The sequence below is a fragment of the Mustela nigripes genome, chromosome 2 (genome assembly GCF_022355385.1).
Source record: "Mustela nigripes isolate SB6536 chromosome 2, MUSNIG.SB6536, whole genome shotgun sequence".
NCBI lineage: Eukaryota > Metazoa > Chordata > Mammalia > Carnivora > Mustelidae > Mustela > Mustela nigripes.
This window is the reverse complement of record NC_081558.1, coordinates 30,447,302-30,467,389: the sequence shown is the minus strand read 5'-3', so window position 1 is coordinate 30,467,389 and position 20,088 is coordinate 30,447,302. Positions and strand designations below refer to the sequence as shown.

General features: G+C 40.6%; 1 protein-coding gene across 1 annotated transcript in view; it reads left to right on the top strand.

The window, feature by feature from the left end:
* CADPS (calcium dependent secretion activator) overlaps positions 1 to 20,088 on the top strand; it is a 472,322-nt gene that overhangs the window by 378,367 nt on the left and 73,867 nt on the right. Inside the window, 3 exon segments of the mRNA XM_059390086.1 lie at positions 7,212 to 7,358; positions 10,735 to 10,890; positions 14,735 to 14,882. Of these exon segments, the coding sequence (XP_059246069.1) occupies positions 7,212 to 7,358; positions 10,735 to 10,890; positions 14,735 to 14,882 (451 nt within the window).

Genomic DNA, 20,088 nt, shown 5'->3' with positions numbered 1-20,088 from the left:
ATTCCGTGCCACCTCCATTGCCCAGCAAGGGGGAGGGCTATGACTCGGGGCTGCCAGAGGGTCAGTCTCAGGCTCCTGTTTCTAGAGACATAGAAGGTCCCTAGGTGGAGAGAATTTTCTGGTATGGTTTGAAAAGCTCCAATAAAGCTCGATATTAGTTTTGCCCCATTAGACTCCTTTTTTTCTTTTATATGAGAAAAGCGTTTTGTTCTTTCTAGTCCTTTACATCTTTGGGAAGTAGCAACCAGTATGGAGCAAAATGGGTGTGTGGGTGGGGGGTATGTACAGCACACTTTGAGACACTCCAGAACAAATATTGAAAACTCTTTTCGTCAGTTTACAAGACTTGACCTGTACTTTATCTCTAAGCAGTTTTCTGGATGTAGATTCTTCCTCTAATATTCTACTGCATGACTCTAACTGATAAATCAGTGCAAAATAGCTTTCTCAGCCACAACCCCGCCACTTCCACTCCTAAGCCGCAGGAGAAGTTTCTTGGCTTACCCTACTGAGAGCTAGTTAATAGGCAATTGCTCTTCATTTGCAAGTACCAAGAAACTTAAATTTTAGCTGGTTATTCTCAAGTTTATACCATCTCTTAATATGGCCCTGCTGACTTTTAACTCATGAGAATTTAAACTGGGTGCCTTAATGACAAAGCATGAACAAGCGACTGTATTTTTTTTTTTAATGCTCATTATATTCAAGACAGATGTGCTGTAGAGAACATCTGAGAAAAGGAAAAGGCTCAAATGAGTACTATTCACATTTTCAAAATAGTAATGGTCTTGAAATAGCTTTTACTTACTTGGGTTGAAAGGTAGATACTGGTACTACCAACCACTGGAAGCAAAGGATTGGTACCTTTCACTATTTCCTAAAGGGCCCTAGAGTTAGGGTGTTGCCCAACACTCACCAGGTAGAAGGCAAGGCTTCAAAACTCTAGGAACTGTTTTCTCATCCATAAAACTGATTTTTTAAAGTGTCCCTACTTGGTGTCTGAGAATTGTCATGAAGCTCTGTGATAGTATCACCAATGTCATTTTATAATCTACTAAATGCTTCAAGCAAGTAACTGCTATTCCTCTTGAAGTATTAAATATTCTTGATATTATCAGACATAAAGGTAGAGTAAAAATTATCTTCACAATTCAAAGTGTTATCAAGGAAGGTTTGTTGGGGATTTTTTTAATGATTAAAAAAAATGAAATTTGAACTTTTGGACCAGTAACTTAAAGACCTGAAAATTCGTGAAGGATTAATAGTTGTGAATAATAACCTGGAATGTTTTATGTAGATGTGGTTTTTTTTTCCTCTAAGTAGTTATTTGCTGTCCCAACCTGTGCTATTGATTAGTGACTGTGATTGTGGTCTGTTCAATTCATGGTAAATAGTATGTGCCTTTTAGAGTATGTAGAGGTATTTGAAAGTGCCAGCTAAAACGTAAATTAAATTACAGTACTTTGAAAGCACACACATTTTATTAGCTGATTTGTAAACAGAATGTGGATGCTATGACAGATTAACAGAATGGCCAGCACAAAATGAAGGGTGAAAAGAGCTTGGGGATGTGCTTTTATGGGCTAGAAAGAATGAGTCTCCCTATACTTCCTACCAGGTGAAGAGAAAGTACAAGCTTTTATCTGACCGCTAGTGAAGAAGCAGAGATTCATTTTCCTTTTTGGATTTTTTCCCAAGTCAAAGATGATCTTTTTATAATTTTTTTATTATGCTTACCCAAAAATAATAAGCTGACTTAGGTAAATAGATTTAGTTTGCTCAACTTTCTGTACTCTAAAATATATTCCTCCAGTACATACACACACATACATAAACACATACACACACGTATACACATGCATACACCCATACACACACATGCATATATAGCCTTTCCGTCAAATAATTGTTATACTCAAATACTTCTGTTCTTCCATTTTTCAAAAGTTGTGACTACAGGCACTTGATTATAGGTAAAGTGAGAAATGCACTGTAAAGCTTACTTTAAGAAAAATTAGCAGTCAGGGCGCCTGGGTGGCTCAGTGGGTTAGGCCGCTGCCTTCGGCTCAGGTCATGATCTCAGGGTCCTGGGATCGAGTCCCGCATCGGGCTCTCTGCTCAGCGGGGAGCCTGCTTCCTCCTCTCTCTGCCTGCCTCTCTGCCTACTTGTGATCTCTCTCTGTCAAATAAATAAATAAAATCTTTAAAAAAAAAAAAAAAGAGAAATTAGCAGTCAAAATATTAAAGAAAAATGGCAATCTGGCAAGAAAATGCTACCAATATATTGAGCTTGCTAAAAATAGATTTAAAATATTCTTTATTCTTCAGAATTTCTTATTTCAGAATATGGACCTATAAAATCATAAAACAGAAATGCAGTCCTTTGCACTAAACTCAATACAACTGAAGCTACCTGAGATAAAGGGTCAGATGGCCAAGTCTCATTGCCGCTTTTCTTTAGTAGGATGGCCACCCATCTCTGTACAGAGAGGGCAGCTCCATCTCTGTTTCCATTAAGCCAGATACATTCATGATTACAGTCTCAGTGTATTTGTGGAAAATGTCGTCTCACGGCTTCTAATCACAGCTGAAGATCATCAGCCTGTCAGAACAGGCTCAAGCTAGAGACCATAAGCCTCTCGTGAGTGTCCCATCAGGACATGTCATAGGACCATTGCTGGGCAGGTTGTTCACAACTCTCCTTATAGCCTGAATAAGAGTTTTTGGTCCTAACTGGCAGTTGGACAACATTTCTGCCAGCCTTTTAGAGTTGGCTCCTTGTTAGTCAAGTCATTGCTTCCATTCAGTGTAGAGGCAAACTTAGAAAGCATGCAATCCAAAGCTTCCCCGGACTATTACCAAGTACCCATTCGATGCTGCCCTCTCCTTCTCTCAGTCTTCACTTAAACACCTCCAGGAACAGGGAATCTATGCTTCATGGTTGCCCATTTCAGGTTAGGATGGCTTTGAATGGTTGCACTAAACAATGTTCTTGGTATGTGCACCCAAAAAACCTGTTTCTCATTTCTCAAAATGCACTCTATGTCTGCCTGAGGTATACACATGAAAAGTATTTTTTAAGTAACTTCAATTTTCCAGATTGTCAAGGATATCAATGTATTAAGGATAATAAATCGTCAGACTGACCAAAGACATCTTGGCAACATGTAGGTGACCTGGTATGAAATACAAAAGTGCGAGACCCAGAGGAGCCTGTACTCCTGATTCTGCCATTAACTTGCTGGGTAACCTTAGGCAAGTCAGATGACTTCCCCAAGCCTCAATGCCCTCCTTTGTAAAACAAGTGTTTTGAATACTCAAGACTTTTTCAACACTAGCATTCTAGAAAATGTGATTTTCCATATTCACCCCCTGACATTTGATCACCACTGCCTCCCTAGCACCTGGAACAGGGCTGGGACAGGTGCTCGATAAGTATTTATTGACTGACATTGATTAAGGAACCATACAGCCTGAAAATTGTAAGGATACAATAGAAAAACTATGGGGAGGAGAAAAAGGAAAATATATAATTCCCTGGTTAGGGATTCAATCTGGCTGGGTCTGAACAACATACACAGAAGAAAAATGACTTTAAATATTTATCAATGTACAAATAACATAACAAAGAGTGATGAGAGCATAGAGTAGAAGGGAAGCAGTCTTCCCTGAGGAGTCAAAAAGGAAATAGCTTGGAGAGTAAGATTTCCAAAAGGGAAGGGTGTTTGGAAAGAGCATAAGAGAACATAGAAACATGGGGAAAAGTGAGGTATGTGATAGAAACAGTGAATGTTTGAATCTGACCAGCACAGATGAGGAAGGAAGTAAGCCATAGGTTGTAAAGTTGATTGGGAGGTTCTAAAAGTCCATGAAGTTCAGAACTTTATTATCTAGGTCATACTTTTCAAATAGGGCTTTACAGCTCGCAGGCTGGTAAAAATTTGTTCTTGGCAGGGCAGAGGGACAAAAAAAAAAAAATGTTTATTCTTTCATATATATGTATAAAGCACAGGTCTACCTAAAGTACATAAACAGATCTACAACATATTAGTGGTATTAATTCTCATGGGGAAGGCAGTTGGGGGCCTGGTAGTGCTAATGAATAAAAGGTTGGGAAACACCACTCTGAACTATAGAAAGATCGCAGAGAGTGCCCGCCTCCCCAGCCTAGGGTTAGACCTAAGTATAAGCACATGGAAAGGCTTTAGGGTCCAGAGCACCAAAAGAAGACAAGATGTACTATGTACATTCATGAAACAAATGGCTTTTAAAGTGTGAGTCATTCTGAGTTTCAAATCTATCCCCATCCAGAAGTCTTTGAGAGATGACCCAACCATATCTTCTCTGCATGGAGACACAATCTTGATGAGAATTTATTTCAGAAGTTAGGGATGTCTCTACCTCTAGTTATTTCATCCCTAGAAACGAGGCATGCACGTTCATGACATTCATCCAGGTGAGAGAGAGAACAGATGAGAATTTTGTAATCTAGTGCTCTAGGGACAGGCATTTGACCGGAATAGGAGCTATCCCTTTTTAGCAGAGTTACCACAATGAATAAGTCCATTTTTTTTTAGGTCTATTAGCCCCAACATGGGGCTCAGACCCACAATCCCAAGATCAAGATCACACACTCCTCTGCTTCAGCCAGGCAGGTGTCCCAGAATGAGTCTAATTTTTAACATATATCAGTTGTTAGGATTGCAATTCACACTTCTGATACTATCCACAGATATCCCATTATGATTCTCACAGAGAAGCATGTGATGGGCTTGTTTTTAGGTAGTTGCTAAAGGGCCCTCTAAAATAATAATTTGTTATATCCAGCAACTCCTGGAGTCTGATATGACCTGAGTGCTACTAGAAAATTCTCCCTTGTCACATGTATATTATGCTTGGGAATTGCCTCTTTGATTATTAATATAAGTTATTAATATCCAGATAAAATATTAGTAACATTAATAGTATACTCTCTTATTTTGCTAAACAGAAATATCAACCATGTTTCAGTCTTTTAAACATAGAGCATTATAGTATGTCACATGAAGGAAATGTTTCTACATGAATCCAGCACAGTAGTCCAGCCAAAATGTCATATTTTACAAATACAGTATGTTTTTGTTAATATAAGTATTTTTCAAATTTGCACATGCAAAACAAAGCTCTTCTCTAATTTGTGTACCTACCATCCGCTAATATGTTTAAGTTGCTTTTGCATACATCTGTATGTTATTCATTCCTAGCTACTTTTAATTTGATTAGAATTGACATTTTAACTTGTCAGGCGGCCATCTCTAAAGATCTCCTAATTCCTTGATCATTATTCAGTGCGTGTATCATCTAATGATCACATTTGCTTATGTAGGCTTACACATGTCTTCATGGAAATCACCGCGGTTTTGTTAAATGGCAGTGTTTAAGTCTGAGAGCCACCTGGGACAGACTTCAGAGGCAGCTTCTCCAGTTAAACAGAGAAACATTGAAGAAAAAGTTCCATTGTTCCTTCTGCTTCATAGTCCTATTTAGCTTATCTCTTGACCATTCCCAAAAGAGCACCCTCTCATCCCAAGAAGAGAAGTGTAACTGGCTTTCCCAAAACGTGAGGTGTAAAGAACAAACCTGTGTGACAACTGTTTCCCTTAAGGAAAAGAATGCTAGGTTGGCAATTTTGCATTCTAGGTTTTTCCATGTATATTGCCATTGTGAGAGAGTACCTTGTTTCTGGAGGGAGGCAGGGGTTCAGACTCTCTGTAAGTTCCAGGATTTCTGACTTCTCAGGAGGCTTGCTTGCCCTGCTAAGCAAGCCCAGAGGCAGCTCCAGCCCTTGCAAGAGTTCTGTTAGTCAAACACAGCTTGCCCGGGGCAGAGCTGCTTTGGCAAAACTTGCTCTTCTGCAAGATCCAAAAAGAAACCCTCAACTCCTCTGCCAAAGTTCTGTCAACTCCACTTAAACAGGAAGGCTCCTCTCAGATGCAGAGTTAGGCTGGGCTCTACCGTGCCAGTGACTTTGGCTGGATGGAACACCCTTAAAATGCCACTACAGAGACACACGGTGCCAGCTTGTGGAGCAGTAAATGTCACAGTCCCTCCACAGAGATCTGCTCGATTCGAGTTGGGGTTTTTGTTTTGTTTTATTTCCTCTCTTTATTCATAAAGTTATCCATCTCTCCATCACATCAGTTGATCCATCTTCATTCAAAAACCAAAAGGTGGTATAGGTCACATTTTTAAACTTTTTATTAATTTTAGCCTTTTACAGAAAAAATGTGCTGCTTGGTTAACTTTCACAGACTGAACACTCCCTTGAAACAATCACACAGATAAAGAGACGGAACTTCCTCAGCACCTCTACAACCTTGCCTTCTTTCTCCCAGTTTCTATCTCACTTCCAAGGGTGGCTGACTACTTTAACACAAGGCCCCATTTGAAATCCACTTGTGCTCCAAGCATTTAGAATTAGAGGGGAGTTTGGGATTCTTTTCTTTACCAAGGTATCTTTTTGCACGTGTAAACATTTCTCTGTTTTAGTTGGACTTAGTTGGGGGAGGACGTGTCTTTAAGCGTTTTATACAATTATTAAAAGCTAACCGTTCTTCTTGATACAATTCCCTCATCTTTGCCATCAACTACGACACCCTGTTACACACACCTGTCTTCAGGAGTGACAGTTGGAAAGTATACTTTCAAGCGGGGGAACTTCCCATCATTCCTTGTATCTAATATCTGACTTGAGAAAAGTGCCTCCAGAAAAATAATTTATGACTAAAAGAAAATGAAAGTGCGTCACCGTTGCTATCAATTCCAGCTATTTCCCTAGCAGCCCAGCTGCACTGATGCCAAGAATTTCTTGAACTTCAAGTTCTTAGTATCACACAAGGTCTAGACTCTCATGGCAGTGGATTTGGAAACCAAAAGCCCCTCACCAAGGCATTTAAATAATGTGATCATTGTGTATAGGTGTCTTTGAGTTTCCACACTTTTAAGTCACTCTGTGGTTATTTTTTCTCCATTCATTTTTGTCATTTCTCTCTGAATACTGAACCACACCACAGCTCCCCATCCGTAAGCTGTTTTCTGAAGTGTGTTGCTTGAGTTTTTACTGTCGTCTTGCTGTGGACTTAGCCAATTTATTTACAATTGTCATGTGCTTCTGCCACATCTGCATTGTCACTGTGATGGTATTTTTTTCTTTCTGTCTGTTTCTTCCACAGGAGTTTAACCAGTAACCTACCCAATGTGAACCTACCCAATGTGAACCTTCCCAAAGTACCAAATCTACCAGTTAACATCCCTCTAGGCATCCCACAAATGCCTACTTTTTCGGCACCGTCATGGATGGCTGCTATGTATGATGCTGAGTGTGTATTCAGTTCACATTAGATCTAATTTAAATTTAAGTGATCTTGGCATGGATATGTATTGTTTATTTCTATACATCCTATATAACAGAGATGGAGATGGATAATTAGACATATTTTGCTGATCATACAGAGACAATATTGTTTATTTCTGGCATGCAGCGTGTTTGTAAGACGTTTGCTATATATACAGCACTAACAATTTGTCTTACGCCCACTGAATGCTTGAGGACTATGTTTCACTTCCTGAATTCTTTTGCAAAAGGAGTCTGCCCATGTTTTGTTTTTTGTTGCTGCTTTTCTTTTCTTTTCTTTTTTTAATTCAGGTGCCATGACTCTATGAGTTCTTCATTCAAAAGTAGTCCCAAGAAACCTCTTTGATGGGCAGTCCAGGCCTCTCTGGCCTGATCCAAATATAAGAGGGAAGCACACTTACCTAGAAGTTGGGGTTTTCTTTAAATAAAAAATTCCTAGAGACTGTTTAAACCATAAAGCATATTTCTGGTGTCAGCAAATGGCAGGATATAGTAACAGTATGTTCAGGGCTAAATGAAAACTCCTGAATGGATCAAGCCTCAGTAATGTCTATGTTATGTAAAGATACTTTTCAAGGTCATCATGCAATGATGCATTGGGATCTAGGTAGCAAGAAGATATCTAAATTTGAAAATGCAGGAGTCGAACAACAAATAATTAAGTTTTGCAGTAGCTGTATCATCTGTGGTCTGAGGATAGGGCCATTCTTTACGTTCATCCATACAAATGCCAGGAATGCACAGGGTTTGTGTTTCTGGGAGTCCTGGCCAACCCTTTAAAGACAGCATCTCTGCGGTTGAGGTTGAGCCGCCACTTCTAGCTTAGGAAGTGAACCCGCTCTCTATTTCCCTTGGCAAGAAGAAGATCCAGTACCCCTAAATTCTACCTCAGGGAAATTAAATTAAAACCATGTGCATGATTTAATAAGTGAAATAGGGTTTAGTGATTCTATACCCTCCTTTGATCCTTTTCTTAGACCAGAGCTAATTATAGGCCAGATAAGCTTTTTCTTGAAAGAATAAATTGGCACATTTTCAAAGAGAAGTGTTATTATCAAAGGAGTAAAAAATGATCTGAAGCTAGCAGTGATATTTTGAAATCTCAAAATCACATTCATCTAGACGGCCCTCATAATTTTTATTTCTGCAGTGATCCAGGTAGAAACAGGGCATTAAATGACTGCTCTACTTGGCTGCTGTGAAGTTGCCTAACATTTTTAAAAACCTCTATTTGTTCACAAGTGCATGATGAAATCATATAGTCAGTGTGTCTGATTCTCTTTTAAAGACAAATTTAAAAACCTCCAAAAATTTATAACTGAAAAAAAAATTCTTCTAAAAAAAAAGTAAATCATATTCATGCTAAGATGACTCTATCAAAAGTTAGATGAGGTAGTATCTGTTAAAAATTAAAATATAAACCTCTGAAAGCTTTTCTTACCTTCTTCTATGCATGCTCCGTGGCATTGTTTTTGAAAAGATATGAATCAAGACATTGTAATAAAGCAGATAATGGTCTCCATTCAATTAATTAAGGCATGAGTGGGAACACATTTTGGTAACTGCTCAGCAATCAAAATAATCTTGGTGCTATTGCCTTAACATTAACAGTTTATCTTAAAAATAAAAAGAAAATATTCTTTTCCTCATGTCAAAACTTAATAATAAGCTCTTCAAAGAAAAAAAAAAAAAACCCTAGAAGAATTTTTTGAAACTCTGAAACCAGATGGGTGTCAAAATGTTGTTGTAATAAATACCAATTATTGCATTCATATGTACTTAATGATTTAAAACATACAATCATGCAGTTCCAAAACGGGGTTTAGACTAGACAAAGTTGGGGTTTCTTTTTCCCAAGCATAGGATGGTGGTAGGGGGAAGGCCGAACTTTCATAGAGAAACAATGCATTCCCCCGCTTTTGAATAGTGCTTATGGCAGGATCTGAATAGAAGGTATAGATCCTCAGTCGCCCACCAGGAAATGCCTGATTCTATATCTTTTCATAATTCCAGTTTCCTCCTTTGCCACTTTTCATTTTTAAGGATGTGTTTCCATGTTTCCTGCTCCTTCGTGTCAGATACATCTACATACTGACCTCAGGCTGGTCTGTCCTTGGAAACGTTACCCTGTTGGTCCAGGCCGTAGGCTCCCTCCCGGCATGTTGGGAGTTTGTCCCCTCCCCACCCCACAGTAGCTGTGTATGCGTTTATGCACTAGCTATATTTCTCTCTGAAGCATTAATTCAATGCAGCTGGCATCTGTCACAATAGAAACACCCACTCTCATCTGTTTCTATAGACGATGTCAGAACAAGTGGTAATGCATGGTGTGTTGGACATTTTATAAATTACCGTGTTAGCATTAGTGGTATGCGAGGAAGGGGGGGTGGGTGGCCACCCCTCAGAGCTCCAAATGGAACTGTTAACCAAAGAGAAAGCCAGCCAGAGAAGGACAAGAGGGTGAGAGATGGAACATTTCCCACACACAGGCTTTCCATGGATGCCCCAGGTAAAAGTTTCCTAGACATCATTGTACAAAAAGGAATCAAGACCAATTTCTCCATCTGTACAGGGGACCGGGTAAGGTGGTGCAATGGTAAAAGAGCTCAGGTTTTGAGCCCTAAAGCTTTGCAGATATCCTTTGTCGGCGCATCACTCCCCACCCCCGCAACTCACCTCGTCCTGGGGCTGCCTATGCAACAGGCTGGTCTATGATAATTGGAGTGAGAACCAAACTGAACAAGAATCTTGGACTCAAGGTATCCAGGTGTACTCGTCTTGATTTGAGTCACCCCAGTTTCTTTCCAGCTCTTCAAGAGAGAAAGCAGGTCCTCGCTCACCACTTTGTTAGCACTGTCCTTTTAAAACTGAAAGTCTTGTGCAATCTCCAAGAGACCTCCGCTCTGGAGGGGAGCTGGGGAAATGCATGAAACCCTGAATTTTAATAACTGCATGGTGCCATGTAGTTATTATCCGTTGGAACTTACTTCTTCCTCTGGTTCGTGGCCTTCATCTGAATCATCACATGTGTTAATGTGGTTATTAAAAGAAGGCTGATTTTTACCATACACCATTCTCCGAGTCATTGTGGGGCAACACCTTTCCTCAGACTTCTCACTGGTCTGGAATAATTGGCCAAACAACGCAGACTAAGTCATGTATGGTAAAACTCAAAATCTGCCGGTGGAGACGGCCCCCACCTCCACCGCCAACACGCGTCGTTTTGTATGTTGAAGCCACTGTTTGCCTTAAGCCTTCTAGCACCTAGTTGTCTTTGTGTCAGCTTTTCCAGAACCCAAGGCCTATGGGTGACTCTTGTTTTCTAATTTTTATCCTGCCAGTAATGGATCAGGCACTTCAGAAGATCTGTTCTGGAAACTCGATGCCCTTCAGACCTTCATTCGGGACTTGCACTGGCCCGAGGAAGAGTTTGGAAAGCACCTGGAACAACGGCTGAAGCTGATGGCAAGTGACATGATTGAATCTTGTGTAAAAAGGTGAGCCTAGGTGGCTGGATGGGCCCTGCACATCTTCCCCACTACACTCTGACTCGGGGAATGGTAGGTGGCCCCTCTTCTAACTGGCCATAATTTGGATTTTTTTGGAGAAGGTGATTGCTTGTCCAAGTCAGCTGGAGTGGTGGCCACCCAAGTCTAGCTCCTGTTCACCTGCCCCACATCTGTCCCAAACCCCACATGATACGGTAGCCAGTTTTTTCACTTAGCTCCACGAGGAGAGGATCCATGTCGTTCTTGTTCTTTATATCTCTGGTATCTAGTAGCACCTGACACACAATATTTACTTAGAAAATATGTGTGTAAGATATAAGTGTGTGTGTGAGGGGATGGTTAGTGGGAAAAAAGAGAAGTATAAGCAGTTCTGGAGCCAGGATATCCGAACAGGTAGCAGGAAGTGAGTGTCTCTGCAGAAATGTGAACAGGATCTCAGCAACATCATTTGTTCCATATACATGAACTGAGCACCTACTCTGTGCCCACTCTGAGTTGTCCTGCCCCAAATCTAACTAATCATCAGTGAGGGGGCAGGAGACGTTAAACATCCATTTGGATTTCCTACAAATTTCCTGCTTTGTCGCCATGGCATATTGGGTAGAGGTGGGAATGCTGCAGTGCAAGTTCCCAGGTAGAGTGTTCTGAGAAGGTGAAGAGAAGAAAATGAGAACAATATGCATCTATTCAACAGAGTATTTAGCTCCTCCTACCTGCCAGGCCCAGTGCTACATTCCTGGCATACCATGCCATGAAGAATGAGAGACTGCGTCCCTTCCCTCCTGGAACAGAGATGGAATTCCTCTGGTTTAACATCATTATCATCACCCTGTCTATCCCCAGACACACATCCAAGTTCCTCTTCCAGTTCATAACTGCTCCATTATTTTTCTTCATTCAAGACGAAAAAGAAAGAAAGACCACAAGCAGCATGGGCCACTCCAGATCTCCAGATGTTGTATAGTTTGGTTGATGGATCAGTTGTGGGTGATGGGGGCTGGGTTTGTCTGGGAGTGATCTGAATTTTATATCTTGGAAGAAGAAAAGAAAAGGAATAGCATCAAAACTGGAAGGCAAAAGAGCAAAGAACAATGCAGGGTCAGGCGGGTGAACATCTCAGGAGGAACTGGAGAAGGAGCTACGTGCTGTGGGGAGTCTGGGTAGGTGTTTGACTGCACTTCTGGAGCCTCAAAGTCCAGGCAATCCAATTTTTTTGTGTTTAGTTCGTTCTTTCTACTCATAGAACCAAAGACAGGCCTATTGTTCAAATCCAAGGTCAAAATGTTTCCTTAGAATTTTGAATTCTACCATTTCCTAAATAGTCTCCATCAGTTTTAGAAAAAGCAACTCTTTTCTTGAAGCCAAACCATTCCACCGAAACTTCTTACGGGGCAGTTCCCCTGTGATGAAAAGTTCTCTCCTGATCTGTACTCAGGGCTGCGGCACATTAGAATGAACACTTACCAGCTTCTGATCTATGCACACAATTGTACAAAAAGGCATATAAGCCCTTCTGAGAAGACGGTCTTTCCAGTAAAGAGTAGGAAGTGGGGAGTTGATGGGGGAAAATGGAAGACGGGGATGTGAAAGGAAGACAGTGATGCTATCTTATCCCTTACCACAAATCTCTGTGGCCAGCCACCACAAAGAGTGTGAACTCCTCACCGGCAGGGAGTATATCTTACTTTGTTCTCGGCCCTCCCCAGGTCCCAGCATCATGTTTGGCACATAGTAGCTCTTAAGTAACCTTTTATTAACAGAAGTGGATGACTACACAGTCACACTTGATATCAGAGGCTTAAATTTCTTGATGACCCTTCCAATTACGGCCCTAGACAAAAGCAGACAACTGCAAATATAAGTGCAAATATCATCCCCCAACCTCCAGATGCAGAGGGCAAAGCCTGAAAATGTCTTTGGGTGTTTTAAGACACAGAATCTACATGAGTAGAGCCTAGAACAATTGCTTTCCTCTTTGTGATGGAATAAGTGGCCATTGTTCTAGAAGGACATCACTGTAAGGATGTTATTTCATAGATGTAAATATGCAACATCCAAAGTCAATCAATCACCCTTCATTTCCAAGTTTCTGAGAAATTTACATCATTCATCTGATGGTCAAGACAGAGCCTCTAGTCTAGTCTGTATCAGATACTGTGTTCTACTGAAACATGACCCCCTAACTCTGTCCTCAAGGACAATCAGTTGAATTCAGTGACCTCTCCATCCCTGGCATTTTGCTCTGTGGAGCCCTCCCAGTCTTATTAATATTACATTTGGTTTCCCCTTTTCACACCCTCCAAGGGCAATGCACTGTGAAAACAGAAGGCATTTACTTTGCTGTAGGGGAAAAATGTAGCACTCCCCTTTCTCCAATTGGGCTGGAACTAGCATGCCGGCCTTAGAAGATCAGTGGAGGGACCTGTCCAACTCAGTCCCCATCAGACCTCCTTTTCACAAAACTAGAAAAGGATGTATTTTCAGTGTAGCTTAAAATGATCATCATGATTAGAAAGCTACTTCAATGCATGAGTCTTTGGAAGCCAAGATACATTTATCTTTAACATGATCATATAATATATAGGAGTGCTTTAAGGGTTGGTTTTTGTTGTTGTTGTTTTAAGTTTTTTTCTTAAGAACTAGACTTCCAACCTTAGAAATTATACTTGGCTTCCCTGAATGCACTCAGGGTGTGTTAGCAAGCTGGCATCCTTTCCTGAGCTAACTAGCTATGTGGTCCTCCTCTGCACTGTTAGAAAACTGCTACTAATACCTCTTGAAGCAACGCTTTCCTGGTGGCTGCATGATCTCCAGAACTTGACGGTAAACAATACTGAAAAGATGCATTGGGCGAAAGGAGCTTTCATAAAGCCACTTACAAACCAGGTGCTTTTCTTTCAAGACATGAAACGATGTGACCCACTTCTCTAAAACCTTTTAAAATATAGCTGGTCCCCTATACAATGCCGATACCAAGGATTAAATCTCACACCTGTATTACCAGCTGGCCATGTGGGACTAGGTTTTTCCTGTGAACAGTAAGTACATTGCCGGGATCATATTGTGACCTATGTCAGAATTATGTCCCATTAAGCTTGCACCATTACACAGTTCTTGAATTGGTAAGTATATTATGCCATTTTCACTTATCAAAAATACATACTCTGAAAAATATATAGAGATATATACTCTGATCACAGAATAATAGACATTGCCCATAAATAGAGTGGAAGTCCCCTGATACCACTCCTCCTAATTTTACTTTCCTCCCCAAAGTTACTTATCTTATTTTTTTTAGTTTTTAAAGCCATATATAATAATTAGAACTCTTTTTTTTTTACTTCAGTCTCCTTCAAAACCAAAAGGGGGAAAAAAAACCAATAAATGTCATTTAAGATTTTTTTCCCCCACCATGAGATTTTGAAGATTAGAAGCTGCTTTTTTGTTTTTTGTTTTTTTAATGAAGTGATTCAAGGTAGGCAGTTGCCAATGTGAGAGAACTTACATATGCTATAATGCTATAATTGGGTTTTTGTTAATTCATTCATTCTCCTGCAATTAGGGATCTCCATAGCATGTAAACTATAGACAGAAATACACTGAGCTACAGGTGTTCCGTGTACTGCCGAGAAAGGGAGGGTTTCCGTGGCTGTCTCCGTGAATAGGCCTTCCTTAGTTGGGAAAGTCATTTTTAAAAGAACACATGTGAAGTCATTGTCGATTGAAACTGATTACAGCCTTCAATTTTCTTTTTCACTGACCTCTCAGAAAATGTCTCCTCCACCTGCTGCCATGAATGCTGAATTGGTCTTTTCCCACTTTGTTTTAATAGAACCAGGATTGCATTTGAAGTTAAGCTGCAAAAAACCAGTCGATCAACAGATTTTCGAGTCCCACAGTCAATATGCACCATGTTTAATGTTATGGTTGATGCCAAAGCTCAATCAACAAAACTTTGCAGCATGGAAATGGGCCAAGAGGTAAAAAAAAAAAAAAAAAAGGCAGATTTTTTTTTTTTTTCCCCCTCCATTGATCATGTAAAAGAAAACTTTACAAATTCCTTCCATCTACACTGGTCTACTAGTTTCAGAAATATCCTTCTAACATTTGTGGGTTAAGCTACAGATTAATGTTTGGTATCTGTTTGTTAAGTAAATTTCTAAGGCATGTGCTAATGAGAATGCCAGTCACTTGGAAGTGATTCGTGGCTGGAGTTGGGGTGGCCATAAAGTTCCTTCAAGTCAAATAAGATGTAATGACCTTATTTATTAGGCTGGTATCTCCAACAGATCTCTTTTCCAGAGTGCAAGTCATTTTCATATTTGAAGTGCATCTTATCACTTTGAACATCTGGACCACAGGAGGGTTCTCTTTCTTTCATCAAGCAACTCCAGGATGTAAAATGTTGTATCACTCTGCTACCCCATCCCCAGGGGTAAAAGCCAGCAGGTTCTGAATTTTTAAGAAATCACAGACTTTTTGATTTCCTTAGATTGAGTTGATTGTGAATCTTCCCTGACCAAAAGGTTAGTCCTTTGCTAAGTTTCCAATTCCAAAGTGGTATTTAAAATGTAAAGGAGAAAGAAGCAGCAACTCGGGCTTGATTAAAGACTATCATGATCATTTTTCTCCGATGGCCTCAAGCCAGCTAGATATTCATATACCAATTTAGAATTAATTCAGAAACATTTCTGGCAACTCTCGTGTTGTTGCCAATTGGCATAAATTGCTCCTAAATCAGATCTTTCGATACCAGCCGTACATGCTCAGAATTCTTACTAAATTATATTTGCTCCTTATTCGTTATTTATTTTCTCTTACCAGCACCTTCCATTTTTAAATGTGGGTTGGTGGTATTCTCTTCCTGGCAACATCATCTCCAACCTTCTTTCCCTACTAATCTGCTTCCTCAGACACCCCTGTTAGTGTTTGCTCCAGACTGACTTTCTTTGGAGGGACATTTGCTCAGGGGTTTTGTTCTAGGCACTAGGGGCAAATGTAAGGGGCCCTTGGTTCTCTTTCATGGCTCCATGTGCTGCATGTGAGTGACTTAGAGCAGTGGTTCTGAAGATTTCAGTGAGCGTCAGACTCATCTAGAGAGCTTCTCAAAACCCAGATGGTTGGGTCTCACCCCAAGGGCTCCGAGAGGTCTGGGGTGTGGTCCAAGAATTTGCATTTCTAACCAGTTCCCCAGTGATGCTGATGCTGCCGACTGGTCTGAAGACCACGGTTTGAGAATCATTGGTGTGGAGGCCCACTATCCAAAAAGGAGTTAAAATTAGGGCTCACACCTGAAGGACAGGTTGGGTGTTCAGCCGCCAGGGTTCTTACTCCAGCTGTGTTACAAATGAGCTGGGCCTTAGTTTTCTCATCTATAAAATGATAGCCCTATCCTCCTTTTTTTTTTTTTAAGATTTTCTTTGTCCATTAGAGAGAGAGTGAGAGAGAGCATGAGAGGGGAGAAGGTCAGAGGGAGAAGCAGACTCTCCATGGAGCTGGAAGCCTGATGTGGGACTTGATCCCAGGACTCCGGGATCATGACCTGAGCCGAAGGCAGTTGCCTAACCAACTGAGCCACCCAGGTGCCCCTAATAGCCCTATTCTAATTTAATTCACACTCTTTTGAGCTGCAGTGTCAGTACTTCAGACCTTACCAAGAAGGACCAGCATGTGAAATAAAATGAGAGCTGCTCTAGATAGAGTGGAGGGCAGGGGGTCTAGAAGCCCTGTACTCAAGCTACCATGTTCCTTTCCACCTCTCCATTTCTTCACTGCCTACCTGAAGTCTCTCCAGCTTCACAGAGCCCACTTAAAAAACTCTGCTTTTGGTGAGCTATAACATTCATTAAGATCCCTTTGAATTCAGACTTTCCAAAATTCTCTCTCTCCTGAATTTTTCTCCCCTTGAGCTCTTTTTTAAAAAATTGAGATGTCATTCACGTGCCATAAAATTCATTCTTTTAAAATATACAACTCAATAGTTTTTAGTATATTCACAAAGCTGTGCAACCATCACCACAATCAATTGTAAGACTCATCCATCACCCTAAAAAGAAACCTGACCTATGAATAATAATTCCCCAACCCTCCCTCCCCAGCCTTGGGCAACTACCACCCTACTTTCTGTCTCCAAGAACTTGCCTATTCTGAGCAGTTCATATAAATGGAATCTCATGTGGCCTTTTGTGACTGGTATCTTTCATATGACACCATGTTTTTAAGATTCATGCTGTCACATGTATCAGCACTTTGTTCCTTTTTGTACTGAATAATATTTTATTATATGGCTATACCCATCTTATTTATCAGTTCATCAGTTGATAGACATTTGAGTTGTTTCCACTTTGTAGCTACTCCAAGTAACACTTCCATGAACATTTATGTTCATGTGGGCCTACATTTTCATGTGGACCTGTGTTTTCAGCTCTCTTGGATATATACATAGGTTTGAACTTGCTGGGTCATATGGTCATTCTGTGTTTAACTTTTTGAGGAACTGCCAAATTGCTTTCCAAAGTAGCTACACCATTTTATATACCCATCAGGAATGTATGAGAAATCCCATTTCGCTATGACTTAGCCAATACTTCTAATTAATCTGTTTTCTTCTAGCCACCCTAGTGTTTGTACAGTACTATCTCACTGTGGTTTTGATTTGCAGTGATGTTGGCCATCTTTTTACATGTCTGTTGAGCATTTGTAAATCTTCTTTGAAGAATTGTCTATTTAAATCCTTTGCCCATTAAAAAATTAAATTGTCTTTTTATTAGCTGAAAGAGTTCTTTATATATTCTGGATGCTAGACCACTATCATATATATGATTTGCAACTATTTTCTCCCATTCCACCAGTTGTCTTTTTCGCTTTCTTTAAACACATTTTTTTAAGTTTGATGGAGTCCAGTTTATCTCTTTCTCCTTGGAGCTTCCCAAGATGTCCTTTTCAGCTGAGTTTCACAAGGCTGACCTCATTCCAGGAGAGGAAGGATTGCACTAGGACTGGCCTCCTTTCCCCTCAGTAGCTCTTACAGTCCCTCCTCAGACTGACTCAATTGTGGCCATATTTAAAGAACTCCCACACACCTACTCAGATGCTATGCAGTCCTTCCAAACAAGCCACGTCATTCTGATCTTAACTTCTTTCTCTTTGAGCTGGGTTATGGGGAGAGTAGTGAGAGTTGGGTTGCAAGGGTTACTGTCACAGGCCCCATTAAAAATTTGATGAAATTTGGGGAACCAATGCCCAGGGAAAAAATACTTCCCCATAAGTTTGCATTTCAGGCAACCTATGGACCTTGCTAAGCCAAAGGGTAGCCCCTGGTTGGAGATATATGATGAAAAATAGCAAGTTGATTTTGTCAAAAGGGGATCCTGCTCTTATCTTTACCACTAATCACTTCTGTGCTACAATAGAATAACCTTGGCTTAAACTTGGGATCGTGTTGGGGCGCCTGGGTGGCTCAGTGGATTAAGCCGCTGCCTTCGGCTCGGGTCATGATCTCAGTGTCCTGGGATCGAGTCCCGCATCGGGCTCTCTGCTCAGTAGGGAGCCTGCTTCCTCCTCTCTCTCTGCCTGCCTCTCTGCCTACTTGTGATCTCTCTCTGTCAAATAAATAAATAAAATCTTTAAAAAAAAAAACAAAAAAACTTGGGATCATGTTTTTCTGAAGAACATGTTGTCTAGTGCCTTTGAAGTACACCTTATGGAGCCTATACCTTAGCTTCCAAACTCTGTGACCTTGAGCAAGTCCCTTACTCATACAACCTTACTGTCATCATTTGTTACATGAGAGATACAGCATTGCAACACACAACCTTTGAGAAATACGGAGCTTGTTGAAACTGAGGATAAAGCTCCCTCATTTCTGGATGTCAGATTAGAATGTTATCTTGGATATGCCCAAACAGTAACATTTTGAGGCTAAGCAACAATGCCTGCCTCTTTCTGTACAGTGTTCTATTTGAAAACATGTCAAGTATCCCTTACAAATAATTCAACATTCTTCTTTTTTTTTAAGACTTTATTTATTGATTTATTTGTCTCAGAGAGAGAGAGAGAGAGAGAGTACATGCACAAGCAGGCAGAGTGGCAGACAGAGGCAGAGAGAGAAGCAGGCTCCACGCCAAGCAAGGAGCCTCAACATTCTTCTTTTTTAATTTAAACAATAACTAAAGCTGGTAAACATTTCCCATTTTTCCACACTTCCCACATCCCTCCTCTCAGACCAAATGATTGTTATTAAGGACTCATCCAGTACTGTGTTCTAGTCTGTGGCTTAATCCTGAGACTGCCAGTTTCTCAAGCTATGCTAGAGAGACCTGCTATGCCATTTCTCCTTAGTATCATTGAATCAGAGACACCTATGTGACCAGCTCATGGAAATAGAGGCCTCTGATGACCTTCGAATACCAAATGACAGACAACAGTCAGTCAGAATGAAACAAGACATCATTTTCTAGAAATATGTACTTCCTTTCAGGGACCTTGCTGGCTCCGACCTTGAGTGGAACTTCAATGGGAAGTCCATGCAAAGGGTCTCTCAGTAATTTTTCTCATTTTGAAGAATGGGGATATTCATCTCCAAAGTCAACTGAATTGTAAAAATGAGATTGGCCAAGGATGACTAGAAACTGGGAGAATAGGTAGCAGTTCAATTTTTTTTTTGTTTTTTTGTTTTTTTAAGATTTTATTTATTTATTTGACAGAGAGAGATCACAAGTAGGCAGAGAGGCAGGCAGAGAGAGAGAGGAGGAAGCAGGCTCCCGCTGAGCAGAGAGCCCGATGCGGGACTCGATTCCAGGACCCTGAGATCATGACCTGAGCCGAAGGCAGCGGCTTAACCCACTGAGCCACCCAGGCGCCCCGCAGTTCAATGTTTTTGCATAGTTTTTACTTTGTGAGCATGGATATTAAGCTCATGTGTAGATCTAGCTATAGTACCTGCTTCCACCTGGATTCCAACTCCCTCAAAGTGTTTTAGACTAGTGACTGGCCAGGTGACACAGTGTTCTCCCATCTCAAGACCACTTCCTGAATTTCATCACCAGGGTAAATTCTCATCTAAATGCAGCTGTTGAAGCATTTGTTAACCATACTTTTCCATCTTAAATTTTTTCATTAAAATTTGCAAAGCACCAATAGAGAGGAAATTGTGTATTAAATAGTTTCTCACTTGGTCTAGTGTGT